This window comes from Gopherus evgoodei, chromosome 8, assembly GCF_007399415.2.
Source record: "Gopherus evgoodei ecotype Sinaloan lineage chromosome 8, rGopEvg1_v1.p, whole genome shotgun sequence".
NCBI lineage: Eukaryota > Metazoa > Chordata > Testudines > Testudinidae > Gopherus > Gopherus evgoodei.
The window spans coordinates 75,002,887-75,018,701 of NC_044329.1; the positions used below are offsets into that span (position 1 = coordinate 75,002,887).

At 43.4% G+C, this 15,815-nt stretch overlaps 1 protein-coding gene across 3 annotated transcripts in view; it reads right to left on the reverse strand.

The window, feature by feature from the left end:
- AGL (amylo-alpha-1, 6-glucosidase, 4-alpha-glucanotransferase) overlaps positions 1–15,815 on the reverse strand; it is a 65,234-nt gene that overhangs the window by 6,681 nt on the left and 42,738 nt on the right. For all 3 annotated transcript variants that reach the window (XM_030571801.1, XM_030571803.1, XM_030571802.1), the window contains exons 26-31: positions 15,003–15,228; positions 14,019–14,130; positions 13,586–13,721; positions 7,226–7,338; positions 1,937–2,148; positions 1,308–1,405 (exon numbers count right to left, since the gene is read on the reverse strand). In XM_030571801.1, the coding sequence (XP_030427661.1) occupies positions 1,308–1,405; positions 1,937–2,148; positions 7,226–7,338; positions 13,586–13,721; positions 14,019–14,130; positions 15,003–15,228 (897 nt within the window). The remainder of the gene's footprint in view (positions 1–1,307; positions 1,406–1,936; positions 2,149–7,225; positions 7,339–13,585; positions 13,722–14,018; positions 14,131–15,002; positions 15,229–15,815) is intronic.

Here is a 15,815-nt window from a genome sequence, read left to right on the forward strand (position 1 = left end):
AGATAGGCTGAGCAGGTGATCACATGCTTGATGCATGAACAAGGGGGGCTCAGAAGGTGGGTGAATGAAGTCAGCAAGCAGGAGCTGGGTGGCTAAACCCCCCCTTGCTCTCAAGCTTGAGAAGTGCCGATAAAAAAATTCTCAGTACTGACAAGCAGTTCCTGGCGCACAAACATCTTCCTTAAGGCCATGAATTTTGTAATCAAATGCTTCACCAGGTGTTGTTAATTAACCACAGACAATTAAATGCTTTAACTGTGATGTAAACTTGCTTATATAAATTTGTGCTGTATTGAAGAAAGGGGGGTGCTGGTTCTGGTTCTCTGTGGAGAGCGGGCTTGTTCTTTGTTGCTTGTGTGCATGCATCAATAAAGAACTTGGTTTTGGACTTTGCAGGGTTGGCCTGTCTCTCTTGCGGTGAGAAAACGAACCTGAAAAGTCTGGGATAAAGATAATCCCGACAACTACAACTAGAAACTACTAACAACTATACTACAAAACTAACTAGGGAAAAACGAGTAAAGAGTTATGCCACGCTCCACGGTTCCAATGACCACCATGGGCGGTAAGAAGGAACTGACGAGGCACTGGGTCAGCAGGGGCACATATCCGGTGCCATAAGGGCGCCACTCCAGGGGGCACCTCAGCTGAGCCACCGAGTGTTGCTAGGGTAAAAATCTTCCGATGATCATGCACGCAGCGCGCGCACACCTAATTGGAATCAATATGAGCAAGCATTAGAAGAATAATATGAATTCACATGGTTAGATGGTACTCAGCACAGCACAAGGGAGACAGTAAGGAAGGACCATTATATCGTGGCCCAAACAAGATAATGATAGTATTAATATTCTTCAGTGGTTAGTTTATGCAAGACCTATTGCATTAATTCTATGTACTACAGAGCTACAAGTATAGAACTCTATGCTCAGTCCATAACTACAGTATATTGGTCACAATTCTGTCATAACATGCTCAAATTCTATGTGCTGTCTTTTTTCAAACTAATACTAATACTGTATAACTAGTTTTATTAGAAGTTTTTGAAAATTTAATGACCAACTTCTAATGGGAGCAAAATAATAAATAAAATGGTGATTTTGTAAATAACTAAATGAATCTGAACTGGCTTTAGAATAGCTAAATAATCTTGACTAAAATAAATATATTATATACTGTAATTAGCTAATGCATTTCTTGAGGTATTCTTAATGAAACGAAACATATCAAAGTGAACTTCTTACTGTTAATCTGGTAACATGATTAAAACTATGCATACTACACATAATGATCTCTAATATGCTTACTCTGGATCCAATGTTTTCATGCCCAGTGGACCAAGCAGCTTTTCCTCTGCTATCTCAAGAGCTTTCCAAGCTCTCTCAGGACTGAATATCTCAGGGGCCTGGCAGAATAACAGAGATTTAATCAATAAACTTTGCATTAAAAAAAATAGTATTGTTTATGAAATCAACAAACTGCATAGTGCACTTCAAATATTTCTATTACTTTTCAGTATACTCATGGAGAAAACTACAGCCCTTTATAATAGATACAAAATGTATCAGGACTCCTCACAAATTCCATAAAGACATAAAACAAAACAAAACAAAAAAAACAAAACAAAAAAGGCAATTCTCAGTTAGAGCCGTGCAAATGCCTCTTCAATACAGGAAGTTCCTTTATAGATTTATCCTAATGACACATTGGTTAGCACGCCCAAACATAACTAGGCAAGTCCTTTGGAAGAGGTTCTAGATGGGCTGATGCTGAAAGTTTATTAAAGAAAAACCCACTACTCCATTAAAGATACAAGTGTATTTCAAGCAATGAGTCCCTCCTGGTTTACCCGATGCAAATGAACCCCCTCAAGTTTAGTTCAATTCAATCAAAATAGTTAAAGGAACTGTGACTATGAACATGTTTTTCCACTCACCACAACCATTGCTATAGTAAAATTTGGCCGGAGCTGGTAATCGCACCAAGGACTTGAAGCTCCATAGCTGTCCTTGTATATGCCACGCTTGTGAACCAGATTTGGATGTTTTTCATTAGGATCTGCTGGGTTCTCAGAGACAAAGAACAGCTTTTCAAAGTGTCCTTGAATCTTCCCGTTCCACTCGTCATATGTGATGGTTTCCTTTTTTCCTGAAAAACGTTAATATGCAGTAATAAGTCTACTCCTCTCCACAGTTTTGTAAATATTACTGACTCTTGCATACTTGAAGTCTTAAGAAACTTCTATGGCTGCTAATAAAATAAGGAATGGCCATTATAACATGTAGATTAGTATAAAAGTGAAAACTGAAGGTTATGCCAATGGCCCCCAAAATGCTTTCAAGGATATCCAAGTTATCTAGATTCAAAAGCTGGCGTGGGAAATTCTTTCCCCTTTTCCTGAGATAGTGTGGATTGAAATCTTATTAATATTGGGAATAAAACAGTATTAGGGGAGTAGATTTTAAACATAGCTTAATACTGGTTCAAACCCAAAGGGTTTGCCTGGCTCGTCTGGATGGGGAGTAGCCATTTTAAGAAATGGTGTAGTTAAACTAGGCTCTACTAGTTAGCTTGCAGTCTAGCACATGGTTATACCTCATTCAGACTAACCAGAAAATAGTGTTCAAACTGTTATTATGAACTAGTTTTTAAACAGAATTTAAAAAATACAGTTTAGGTTTTTTTCAACTGTTGCATCAAGATGGACAAAAGTGAAGTGAATCCAAGGCCAGGGGCTGGGAGGGGGTAAATGTATTTTCTGCTGAAAAATGAGATGTAGAAGATGATCTTGTTTTATATTGGTTTATGCCTAGTCTGTCTTCCTCTGGGGTGTGATTTAAACATAGACCAACTATGAATGCATCAGATCTGCTTTGTTTTTTAGGTTGGGTTTTCCCCTTAGGTGAAAACTAATAGTAGTAGCCTCTGCTATATATAAGAATTGTTAAAAGGCTCTGTGAATAAATCTCTAGTTTTTCAGGACACATTTTAACAGGGCCAGTGCTGCCCCGAGGGGGTGGAGGGGAAGAAGTGAGTCCTTCACTTGCTCCGGAGGCCCTGGAAAACTCTCACGGGGCCCTGGCCCCCGGAGCTTCTTCCGCTCCGGGTCTTCGGCGGCAATCCGGCGGGGGGGGGAGGGGTCCTTCTGCCCCGGGACCCGCCGCCGAAGCGCTGGGCCCCCACTGCCGAGGACCCCAGGCCCCCTGAATCCTCTAGGCGGCCCTGGACAGGGCAACAGAATACTTCTTTTACAACAACTAGCACAGATACCTGTCAATATTTAAGAGACTCCTTCAGGTTAGGTATTCACCATTTTCCCACCCTTGTCCCTCTAAAAAGCTCAGGTCAATGAAGCTAAAAGGTGCTCCAATTTTCCACAAATATCCCTTTTAAAATCTTTCAGTGCTGACTGGTACCCACTGCAAACTGACTAAAGGATAGATTATCTGGTCTGCTTGGTGTTCAATGCAAAAGGTGTGGACAAGGCCACAACTTTCTACTTGGAGATTCTCCTGAGGTAAGGGGAAACAGTTTTGCTGAAGTAAGTACTACTGAATTTGGTTCAATGTCACTTTGACCATGTCACCCCTCTCTTTGCATCTCTCCACTGGGTCCCTCTTCTCTACTGTATCAAACATAAGATACTTGTTTTCACTTTTTGGGCCCTTCGCAGCCAACTCCCACCCTATCATCTCTCATTCAGTATTGAAAAGTCAACTCCAATCATAGACTCATAGGTCAGAAGGGACCAATCTGATCATCTAGTCTGACCTCCTGCACAAGGCAGGCCACAGAACCCCACCCATCCAATTTTATAACAACCCCTATCCGAGGACCGAGTTATTGAAATCCTCAAAATAACATCCCCTCCATATACTTATCAAGCTTTGTCTTAAAGCCAGGAAAGTCTTTTGCCCCCACTAATTCCCTCGGAAGGCTGTTCCAGAACTTCACTCCCCTAATGGTTAGAAACCTTCGTCTAATTTCAAGTCTAAACTTCCTAATATCCAGTTTATACCCATTCGTCCTCGTGCTTACAGCCCCAGAATGCCAGCCTCTGTCACCCACTTGTCAAATTTTCAAACAAATTATTTTTATGCTTTCTCCCAGGCTGCCCTTTATGCTTGGGAGGAGCTCCCTGTAATCATCTGTAAAGCCACTTCACTGTTCTTCTTCAAATATCTTTTCTTTATCTTCCTGATCTCTTAGGTGCATAGGGCATCCACCAGTTTCCACCATTTAATCTAATCTTTGCTGGCCTATTCCGAGATTCATGCTGATGGATTTGGCTTCTCTCTCCATTGTTCCATGTAACATTTCTCTAGGTTGCCCTCTTTCCTCTTTCCAGATAGCATCTATGTCAAGTGATAATACGGACACTGTGTTGGTGGCATCCTTAAAGCTTGTCCTAAATATGCCCATCACTGTCTTCTTACCACTTTGATACTTTACATTAGAAATTCAAAGGAGAACAAATTCAATGTTGCAAGAAATTCATTTCACTGAACTCTGAAGATAAACAAAGTACATGTCTGTGAAAGGAGTTGATCTGATCAATTTCTATTGTAGATTTCCATGACTGCTCCATAAAGGAGGACAGACATGAAGCCAGTGTTAAAAAATTGAATTCTGCTGTTAGTGGCAATCATGCTGCTTTCCCAAATCTTTTCAAGTTTATGAAAATTGTCTGCTGTTCTTAATATTCAATGCTGGACATCTAGCATGGTGCCACCATCATTGAACATCTTACTCCCTAGACATGTAAAATGACTTACTTCTATCTATTCTGGTTGCTTTTGGGACATGAATAGCCATTTATTTTCTGTTCTCCTTGTTGATGAACAAACCAACTTGCTTTTTGCTGTATCTGCCAAAAGCTAGGCCTTTTCTTTCAAGCAATGTATCGAACTAAGCAGGACGATGTCATCAGCAAAACCAGCGTCATTCAATTGTGCTTTATCATTTGTCCATAGAACTCCTCAATTGCTTTCTGTGGCTACTTTCCATATAACAGTCAATGATCAGTGCAGTGTGGTTATAATACACTCTCCTTTTACTCCAGTTGTCACTGCAAACCATTGGCTGACGATGTCACCATCTCTGATGGCACATCATATAGATCCTTGATTATTCTAATTATTTTTGCTGGTATTTCATAGAATGCCATAATTCTCCAAAGACTGCCTCTCTGGATGCTATCAAAATCCTTCTAGAAATCTATAAAAAATTTATCACGAGGTGCCTGCCACTCCACACTTGTTCTATAATATGTCTGAGAACAACAATATGATTTGCACATTATCTCAATGGTCTAAAATCTTCATGTTCTTCTCCAAGTTGGAATATGTTTGGTTTTTGATACATTCCAATAGGATGTTCAAATTCCTCCTTGAAACTCTTCTTTGCCACGGTACCTACAAAAGCCTTCAAACTGTTAGGCTGCTGAAGTGTGGAGACTACAAACCATCATGCTAACTAATATTGTCTCACTGTTTCATTGTACTCTTCCATCTATCTGGGATGGTTTGGGGTGCAGGCTGCCCCAGGGCTATGGCAGGGAGAGAAGATTTCCCCTAGTTCTCTTTCCCTGCAGCAGCACCTGGACTGGGTGGGGGTGGGAAAGAGGTGCCTCTCTCGCAGCTGCAGCAGGTCTGGGCTGGGGCATCTCTCCCCTTGCCATGGCAGGTCAGAGCCGGGGCCAGCCTGGGGCGCCTCTCCCCTGGCTGCAGCAGGTACGGGGCTGGGGGAGAGGTGCTTTTCACGTCCGTGGCAGGTTCAGGGCTGGGGGAAGATGCATCTCTCCCTGCCACAGCCGAGCGCCTGCACGGCACTTAATAGGTTGCTGCGCAGCTTAGAGGGACTTAGAATGTAACACCAATAAAACTTTTTCCCCCAACTATATGGTTAATCAAAAGCATGTTACGAATATAGTTCGTTGTTGTGTAGAAGATATCTTTTACTTGTAAGAAATCAGCCAAACGAAAGCAAAAAACCCAGAAGGGTAACTGAAGCCATATGTTAGATTCCATCTGCAATATTTCTATTTTTGTAGTATTATGTTGTAGGCAATTTCTAGAAACTAACCCTTGACATGAATTAAACAAGCAGACAGGTCAGAGATTGTGGACAGAAATTAAGGCTAATTTTAAAATAAATTTGTAGGTCATCAGGCGCTGCATGCACTTTAAGCTTTTGTCAGTGATTCAAGTTACCTACAGTAGGGTGAAGTATACAAATTAAACAAACTGGGCTCTAGGAACACAGCTATGTGGTGGTACTGAGGCAGCAAATCAGGGGAGGAGCTGCAGACATTATAAATATTGCTTACAATTTTGATTTATCAAGTACTGAATCATAAACAGTCCCACTCAAGCCATGGATTAAAAAGTTTAAAAGAAAAACAAGTTGTTAATTCCATGATTAAATAAAAGCGAAATATCTAGGATGACAGATGCTGATGGCAGTGTTCTTCCTTTATATAGTACTACAAAATACCGAAACAGTTAAAACAGTTGCTTCCCAGGGTTAATAATTATTTTGTTAAGAAGTTTTAAACAGCTTACATATTCAGTCTCAGTAATATGTACTGAATTCTCCACAGAAACTATCGTAAGAAGAACATGCAGTACAAACAACTAAAAATTAATCTTTCACTTAACTCTTAAGAGGTCTTATAACTCCTGTCATAATCAGCTCAAACTAACAAGTGAATTCATAGCCATATCGGTACCCCACAGAAGGAGAAAGCTGGGCTAGAGTGGTTTAGTTATATACTCTCCAAAAAAAGTATGTTTTGTGGGCTTTGCATAGATTTTGCTACTTTGATGAAAAACAACAATTAGCCTGAGGCTCAGCACACAGTCCCATGAAAGTGGCTTTTCTCATCCGAAAGTTCTGCAGCCACTGCTCATCATCACAGACTTCCATGACGATGTGATCCCACCAGTCAGTGCTTGTTTCCTGAGCCCCAAAACAGTGTTCCACGGTGCTGAGCATGTCCATGAATGCCACAAGCAATTTCGTGTCGTACGCATTACGCGACTCGCTATCATCGTCGGACTCCTCACTGTCACTTTGGATCTTAAGGAATAGCATTATGAACACCCATTCCCCAAACATAATGTTTAATAAAATGTTCACAAGGTAGACTGCAAGACAATATTGACCCTGGTCCAATTATCATGGTTCTACACTGATCACACATTTGTGAGATAAGCCTGCTTACCATGCCTTTTTATGGTGACTCCCTGATAAGGAAACACTTTTTTCTTTGACAACTCCAGCAGCCAACGAATAGTTGATTTACAAAGGCCAACAATTTCCACAGCAGATCCATCTCTAAGATGAAAAAAGAACAGCTACTCATTTTAAGAAGAAATGTAAATGAAGATATTATGGCACAGACATTTTATGCAGATACCCCCCTATGAATATATTCAAACCTCTAAAAAACAAAAAGATTCATTACTGTCAGTTGAAACTCACATTTGATGCTCTAGAAAGTGAAACTTTTGAAAAAATATTAATATATCTCCCTTCCATATACCCTGATGCCCTCCCCAGACACTTTCCATTACCTCCCAGCATCTGTGATGAGCCCAACCCAACTTGCTCAAACTGAATACTTCAATCTTCAATTTCTGCCAAGAAACTGGAAACACAAATGACTACTGTGAGCAAAAAAGAGATTTAGTTGCCAGTCATCCAAATACTGACAGCACCATATCACTTTTGGTTCTCTCCTAGTGGCCTCATGTACATATTAAAATAAGGTGGGATGGGAAGGGCAACAGTCTCACTAGACAGGCCTGAGGAAGTGAAACAAAATGTCCAACATGATTCTCTGAAAAGCAGAGAGCTACTCAAATGGCATCTTATCTAACTCAGCGAGGGTCCATCTGTGGAAGGGCTTGATGCGCTCCAGGTAGAAAGCCAGGCCATGCCTGACATCTAGAGTGTGCAGTCGCCTCTCCTCATTGGTCGTGTGAGGCTTTGAACAGAACATCAGAAAGAAGATATCCTGGTTGACATGGACATGCGACACCACCTTTGGCAGGAAGGCCAGAGAGGGCCACAGCTGGACCTTGTCATTGTAGAATGCTGTGAATGGGTGCTCCGAAGTGAGGGCTTGAATTTCAGAGACACATCTCTCTGATGTCACAGATATAAGGAATGCAACCTTCCATGACAAATGAGAGAACAGACCCGTGAGCCTGGAGAAGACCAGGTTGAGGTCTCATTGCGGAACCGGATCTTGGATCAGCGGAAAGAGTCTTCCAAAGATTTTCAGAAACTTGATCGACATTGTATGCGAGAACACCGATCTACCATGGATGCGAGGATGAAAGGCTGATATGGCAACCAGATGCATCTTGATCGAAGAGAAGGCGAGAAACCCTGATGCTTTTAGTGAAGCAGGTAATCCAGGATGGACTGCAGAGATGACTGGGTCGGGGAAATATTCCACTCCGACTCCCAGGAGCAGAAACACTTCCACTTTGCCAGGTAGGTTGTTCTAGTGGAAGGCTTTCTACTCTCCAAGAAAACCTGCTGTACCTGACCAGAGCAAGCTTGTTCCTCTGCATTCAGCCATGCAGCAGCCAAGCTGTGAGGTGGTGAGAGAGAAGGTTTGGGTGCAGGAGTTGACCGTGATCCTGCGAGAGTAGTTCTGGGAGGCTGGGAAGTGGCTACGGGGCTGCAATGACCACGTCCATGAGCACGCCGAACCAATGCTGGTGAGGCCATCTTGATTTTTCGAGAGGACTTTGCTGATGATCAGAATTGGCAGGAAGATGATCATCAGGTCTCCTGACCAAGACAGGAGAAAGACATCAGAGAGTGATCCTCTGCCGAGGCCTTGGAGAGAAAACTGATGACACTTTGTTTTATCTGGTGGCAAACAGGCCCACGCGAGGAGTTCCACTTCTGAAAGAGCATTCTGATGACCTCTGAACACCTGCACCACCCGACTGGACAGCTGGGGCAGTGTACTGAGATGTGCTCCCCAACCGAGGTCAGATGCATCTGAAAATAAAGGAGACAGTGGGTCGCAAACGACACACCTTCCAACACCAGAATTGGGTCAGACCACCCGAGAGGCAGAAAGGTAAGTACTCCTGGGAGGATCGTGATGACCTTGTCTAGGTGATGTCTGGCTGGGGAATAGAGCAATGCCAGCCACAACTGGATGAGAGGAAGCCTGAGTCTCCCACGTTGGACAATGTACGTGCATGCTGTCATGTGCCCTCTGAGCCAGACCCTGACCATGGTGAGAGGACAGGCGGTGATGCTGGCAAGCAGATTTGACATTGCCCTGAACCTGGCCTCTGGCAGGAATGCTCTGGCTTGGATAGAGTCGAGCACCGCTCCGATAAAATCTATCCGTTGGACCAGGACCAATGTTGATTTTTGTTTATCAATAGGCCGAGAGCTTGAAAAGTAATGTCTGGATGCTGCGCTGGACCTGGACCCTGAAGCGGCCCTGAGCCAGACAGACATCAAGATATGGGTAGCTCTGGATACCCTGATGTTTAAAGTAGGCCTTCACCACCAACATGCATTTCATAAAACACCCTTGGCACTGTTGCTAGGCCAAAAGGCAACAGTGCAAATTGGTAGTGGGTGGTACTCAACTACGAAATGCAGCAACAATGTGTGTCTGTGAAATATCAATATATGGAAGTAAGTGTCTTTCAGGTCAAGAGCAGCGTGCCACTCTCCTAGATCCAGGAAAAGAATGATGGAGGCCAAGGAGAATATACTTAACTTCAATTTCTTAAGATACTTGAGGCTCCACAGGTCAAAGATGGGGTGTAGACCCCCCTGGGCTTTTGAGATCAAAAATAGTGGGAGTAAAACCCTTTCCCCTTCAAGTGCAGAGGGACTTTCTCCACAGCTCCCACCTGCAGAAATCTCTGCACCTCCTGAGTGAGCAGATGCTCATGAGAACGGTCCCTAAAGAGAGACGGGGAGGAAGGGTGGGATAGAAATAAACTGAAGGGCAGATCCCCCTGCAACTGTGCTGAAGACCCACTGGCCCAATGTTATACAGGATCAGGCAGGGAGGAAGAGGGACAAACAGAAAACAAGCAGGATCCAGGACACAGGCAGGAAGGTTGCCCTCACATGCACCCTCAAAATGCCTGCTTGTTACCTGGTTGGTTACAGGTGAAGCTCAAGTGAGCTGAGGGTGTCAGCTGATGGCCTTGCCAGTGCTTATAGCTTTTTCCTTCTTGCAGAAGGGTACTGACCAACGTTGGCTCCTGAACCTGTGCAGCTGTTGTAGCTTAAACCACTTCCTTGCTGGCCCTGGCATGAAAAGGCCCAGGGAGTGCAAGGTAACCCTTGAATCTTTCAGGCCATGTATTTTATTATCTGTTTGCTCTGAAAAAACAGTGCCAGGCCATTGAAAGGGAGGACCTGGATGGATTGTTGAACCTCCATTGATAAGCCTGATGACTGCAACCAGGATGCAAGCTTCACAGAAATGGCTGAAGCTACGGTCCAGGCCGCAGAGTCTGCCACATCTGAGGCTATTTAGAGGGCTGCCCTGGCCAGAGCTCTGCCCTCGTCTAGGATAACAAGGAATTCCTTACTGGGCTCCTCTGGCAGCAAACCTGGCCATACTATTTGGCAGTCCATAATCATAATGGCCAAGTAAAGCCTGACGGTTGGACACTCTCAGCTGGAGGAGACCAGATGTAGAATAAATTTTTCAACCCAAAAGATCAAGCCTCTTTGCCTCCTTGTTCTTAGGTATCAATCCTGGTTGGCCCTGTCCATCATGTTCATTGGCTGCCAACACAACCAGTGAGTTTGGAGCAGAATGGGTATAAAAATACTCGCACTCCTTGGCGGCGATGTAGTATTTTCTTTCCAACTGCTTGGAAATGGGGGGCAGGGAGGAGGGTGTCTGCCACAAGGCCTTAGTGCACTGGCAATGCCACCTCGGAGGGCAGCTGCATGTAGCACATTGAACAGGTAGTCTGAGGACTCCACCAGTTCCTCAGCTTCCAGCCCCAAATTTGAGGCGATCCTTCTCAAAAACTCCTTGTGGGCCCTTGCATCATCCGAACTGAGTGAGAGGGCCCTGCTATCGCCTCATCACGTGAGTTGATCAGGAAGCAGGTATAGATGGGTCTGCCAACTCCACCACTTCTGCTAGGGGAGCCTTGGCCGAGGCTGATTGACCCCAACTCTGCATCTGAATCAGGACAGGAGACTGTTGCAGATTGTCTTTCAGATGTCCCCAAGACCGGCCCAAGCCCTGCGATGGTGAGGCAACCCCCAGGGGTTCCATAGTTGCAGGGGGCTGGCCACTGGCATTGGGGCCATGCTGCTACTGATGGCCCACAAGGGAATGCCGATGCTCTGGGTAGGTGACTGTGGCTTGTAGGCAGGTTCTCCTCCTTGCTGTCCAAGGGAGAGACTTGTCTGGGGAACTAGGACAGTACCGGGGCCATCTGTCTACCTTGAGCACATTGGCTCTGGCCACGGACCTCCACTGAGGACCCGTATGGGGACAATGGCTCTCGGTGTCACAAGCCCGGTGATTGGTGGCTCATCCTTAGAGAGTTATGCCGCTCCATAGATCATGAGCAGGAATGGGAGCGAGAAGACCGACGGCATGCCCGCAGTGAACCATACCAGTGATCTGGTGACTAGTGACGGGGCGCCAGGGACCGATGTCTTGACCCTCCGGAATGGTGCTGTGAGAGCAGCTTGAGTACTCCTGGTACCAGAGCTCTGGGGGTGTCATTCCTCTGTGGGTCTGCGCCAGACCACTGGCAACTGACACCTACAGTCTGAGGAACGCTGCCTAAAGTCTGGGGTCAGAAACTGGCACGTAAGCCAACCCGGTGGCACTGTTCCAGTGAGCGCTGGCTGGGAACCCCCTGCAGCGAGGAACAGTGCCGCAGTAACGGTGACCTCTGGAAGGGTCCCAAGGCAGGTCTACCCCTTGAATGGAGTATCTCAGTGGCTGGTGTGGGCAGCACCGGAAGGGACAGATGTCCTTAGCGGCCTGAAAGGCCTCTGATGTAGCCAGCACCGCCAGGTCCCAAGTGCCTCTGCCCCTTCCGAGGTGGTAGGTGGGTCTTGAAATGGGCTCGACAGCTCAGTGGGAGTCTGAGCCTGGTCACCATCTGGAGGGGAAGAGCTGCCCTGCACGTCTTTGCTCTCCTCCAGATCTCTCTTTCCCTTTACAGGACATAGGAGAACACCCCCTGCCGGCCTCTCTTTCCTTTTAAGCTGGTACCGGGGATGGGGATTGGCACTCATCAGAGGTTGCTGCTGGCAGCATGTTCCACACCAAGGCCACAGTGCTTGGAGCAGAGTCCAATCTTGTCGGCTCAGAGGCCGGTGCAAGGGCCACTCCTTTCTGGTCTATGGCCTGAAGATCTTGCTAATATGACACTTGTCGCTCACGTGGGTTTCCCTTAAACACTTGCAGCCTCTATGAGGATCACTGACTGGCATGGGCTTTTTGCAAGTCACAAGATTTGAAGCCTGGGGACTGCGGCATGCCCCATTCCTAGGCTGAGTCCCATATGGGACTAATTATTTCTAATTTAACACTAAGGGAATTATTAACTATACAACCTCAAACAACTATATACAACAAATTCACTACTAGACACAATAGTGACAGGAAATCGTGCCGAAGCAAGGAGACGTTCCAGCATCATCACTGGCAGAAAAAAGGAATTGAAGAATGAGGGAGCCGGTGGTGCTTCTTATTACTGGTGCAAATGCATGCCACTCCAGAGGGTGCCAGAGCTGGTCCCCTACGGATACTACTGAGGGAAAAATATCTGTCACCAGTCCATGTAGCGAGTTCACACACCGACAGTGTAATGGACATGAGCAAGGACTCAAAGAGCCACCAACAGACATGGTATTCGATTTTGTGGAAAGACACTGAACTATTATTGCAAAGCTTTCAAATACCTTTCCTTTCCTTGCGCAACTGCAACTAATCTGAGCAAACTTATTTCTCCTGTCCTGTGTCAAAGCCAGAGAGTCTGCACCAGTTTACAGGCATATAGTAACATTTTTAAAAAAAAAGTTTTATCTGTCTAAAATTGAATAGATGTCAGCAGAATACAGAGCTTTCACTGACAACATTTTAATATTAGCATTAGGGAAGAAGGATAAGAAAGAAACCTTTGCAAATATTTCAAGTTCTAAATATGGTAGCACTCAAATCCCACAACAAGCATCAATATAGAATATTACTGGGTATTTTCTCAACAACATCTAAATAGTTAACTTTTCTAATTTAGTGCTACAGCAGTGTAATTTACATCAGACATGAAGAGTTAACATATTTGAATAGCATTTTGAACTGGGTATGTCAACAGATTATGTTTTGCAATGTGCTTTTCCTCTGAATCTGCATAGTACACAGAAGGTTTCTGTTAATGTTTTATAACAGTCAAACAGAATTCAGAAGGGTTTGGAATATTTCACATATCACTCTTCATGTTTTATTACTGGTGGCACGGTGGAGAGCAAGGATCTCGCTACGCAAGAAGCTAAACTTTGACTTATTTTAAAGTTATACAAAACAGCTTATAGTTTGTACCTTGGAGTAGCTGGAATTCCTTTGTTGCGAGCTCTATCACTCTCTCCCATTTTATCCATCCATGTGCCACAATTAAAGCGGTTCCCTCCAAAGACAAAACCAGTTTCATGGTCGACACCTACAGTCACATTGAAACCTACCCAGCAAGAAAATCAGAATGAAGTCAGCTTGTTTCTAAAGAACCATTGAAAGAAAAAGGTGAAGGTCTTCCTAGAACAACCACATACATTTTTGTAATGGATATGCTAATATTATTTACAGAGTACTCATGCCAGAATAGCTGAAATTAAAGTGTTAACACGTATATTTATAACATTACATTCAGTGCATCTAACAATGTAAAAATAGTTTTGCAGAAATTAGCTTAAAAGAAAAAAATCTGTACAACAATTTCTCTCACATATAAGCAAGTTAAGTAACACAAGTTACTTACCTTCATCCCTCATATTTCGATCTAACTGTGGACCAGCATTCCTTTCTCGGAATTCTATGCCTTGCATGTGTTGTTGCATAACTTCCTGTATTACTTCATACAGCGGTTGGTCCTGGTTTGTTTGTTTGTGTGACAAAGGAGAAAGACAAAAAGGATATACGTAATACTCGGATAAGTACTTTAACTTTTCAGATTACTATACTTTACAAGCAATCCAACAGAAATCCAGTCAATGAGTTGGCTTTTTTTTTTTAATTGAAATGTCAAATGTTGAAAAAAAATGGAGAAAACTAGAAATAAAACTGGTGACTTTTTTTGCCCTTGTTTCAAAAAGTTTTATTTTCCACCATCCAATGTGTGCTTGATATGAGTCATCGAACTGTGTGGCAAATAACCAAAATGTGGAACATCCCTGTTTTACTGCACATTCCACCATAAATGACAGATAATTTTTATAGCTATAAAACAGGGGTAGGCAACCTATGGCACGCATGCCGAAGGCGGCACACGAGCTGATTTTCAGTGGCACTCATACTGCCTGGGTCCTGGCCAGAGGTCTGGGGGGCTCTGCATTTTAATTTAATTTTTAAATGATGCTTCTTAAACATTTAAAAAATGTATTTGCTTTACATACAACAATAGTTTAGTTATATATTATAGACTCAGCGAGACCTTCTAAAAACATTAAAATGTATTACTGGCACGCAAAACCTTAAATTTGAGTGAATAAATGAACACTCGGCACACCACTTCTGAAAGGTTGCCGACCCCTGCTATAAAATCTTCCATGAAGCCCTCCATTAATAAGCAAACACTGTCCCTCAAAATACTACGAACACTGTCCCCAGTAAAAGCTGACCTCTGCAAAAATATTTCTTTAAGTAGGAGAACGTGCTGAATAGTGATTCTTTTGTTTTTTTAGGATTTAATTTACTTACAATTATGTTTGTAGTATGTAAACAGCTTATTAGAAATTATCTTTACCAATGTGCCTGCAGGCTGCGCAGGAGAATCATCTGTAGGATACATTCTGGAAACAGGACACTTGAGAATGTCTGTGCCATTTGGAACAATTTTACAGTAATCCTGTATACACTGAAGCCACCACCACACAGCATCACGGCAATTGAATCTGGCATGGGTCCCTTGGCCAAGCAGATTGGGAATAAGACCATGTCTCATGGTACTAGCAAATGCTAAAATTATGTTCCTTTAAAAAAGAAAAAAAATTATCCAATATACATTGTATTGGTTTTCAAGTTAGCGAAAGTTCCAAGCAGGAAACTAAAAATACAATATATTTTTATACCAAGATATGTTGGGGGAAAAATTAGGATTGAATGGCAAATGTCAACATCCTGGTGTTTCATGGCACAAAGGTGACTACACATAATACAAGCTTTTTAAAAAAAATAACCGTCCATATACTCAGTAATGTCAACCAATGCAAACATGGAAGGATATATTTAAAGGTGTATGATCAACCTTTCACCCTCACCCCCATACTCCATGATATAGCAGAGTTCTAAACAGAACTGTGTTTTGGAATGCTTAACATTTCAGCTGCATTTTATATCGACTTTAAAATTAATATTGAGTCCTTGATCCTAAATGAATTTTTCCTGTATTTGTAAAAAACAACAGATTAGGAATCTTATAACTGAATAAAACCAAGTGCCTTAGCAAAGTTCAAAAGGAATGCCTGATCATGAATGTGACACTCTTAAATGGTATTGTCTTCTGATCCTTTCCAAAAGGGAAAGGAGGCAATGGGGCGGAGGGGAAGATAATTTCTGA